Source organism: Trypanosoma theileri (assembly GCF_002087225.1).
Source record: "Trypanosoma theileri isolate Edinburgh chromosome Unknown TM35_Tth_101_V1, whole genome shotgun sequence".
Taxonomy (NCBI): Eukaryota; Euglenozoa; class Kinetoplastea; order Trypanosomatida; family Trypanosomatidae; genus Trypanosoma; species Trypanosoma theileri.
Genome location: NW_021639943.1, coordinates 29,833 through 30,142, shown reverse-complemented (window position 1 = coordinate 30,142; position 310 = coordinate 29,833). Strand labels below are relative to the sequence as shown.

Genomic DNA, 310 nt, shown 5'->3' with positions numbered 1-310 from the left:
CAACGGCAGCAGTCTTATTACAGTGGTCGATCCACCCACTGATCCGACACCCTCTCCTGATGGTGGTGGTGGTGGTGGTGGTGACAATGATGGTGATGATGCTGGTGGTGACAATAATGGTGGTGGTGATAATAATGGTGATGGTGGTGGTGATAATGTTGGTGACGACAATGCTGGTGATGATGACGATAATGTTGGTGGTGGTGGTGGCGGTGGTCATGGTGATGGTTGTGCCACTGCTTCCCCCATCGCTCTGTCAGCTATTGCCCTCATGGTTATCACGCCAATGTTATTACCGTAAACGGTATCA

The 310-nt window shown here is 50.6% G+C and overlaps 1 protein-coding gene across 1 annotated transcript; it reads left to right on the top strand.

The window, feature by feature from the left end:
• On the top strand, nucleotides 1–301 carry TM35_001011100 (uncharacterized protein; the record flags this gene model as incomplete). The annotated part of the gene is made up of 1 exon (XM_029031613.1): nucleotides 1–301. A coding segment is annotated over one exon (301 nt), but the record flags the coding sequence as incomplete, so codon positions are not given.
• Nucleotides 302–310: the final 9 nt, after the last annotated feature.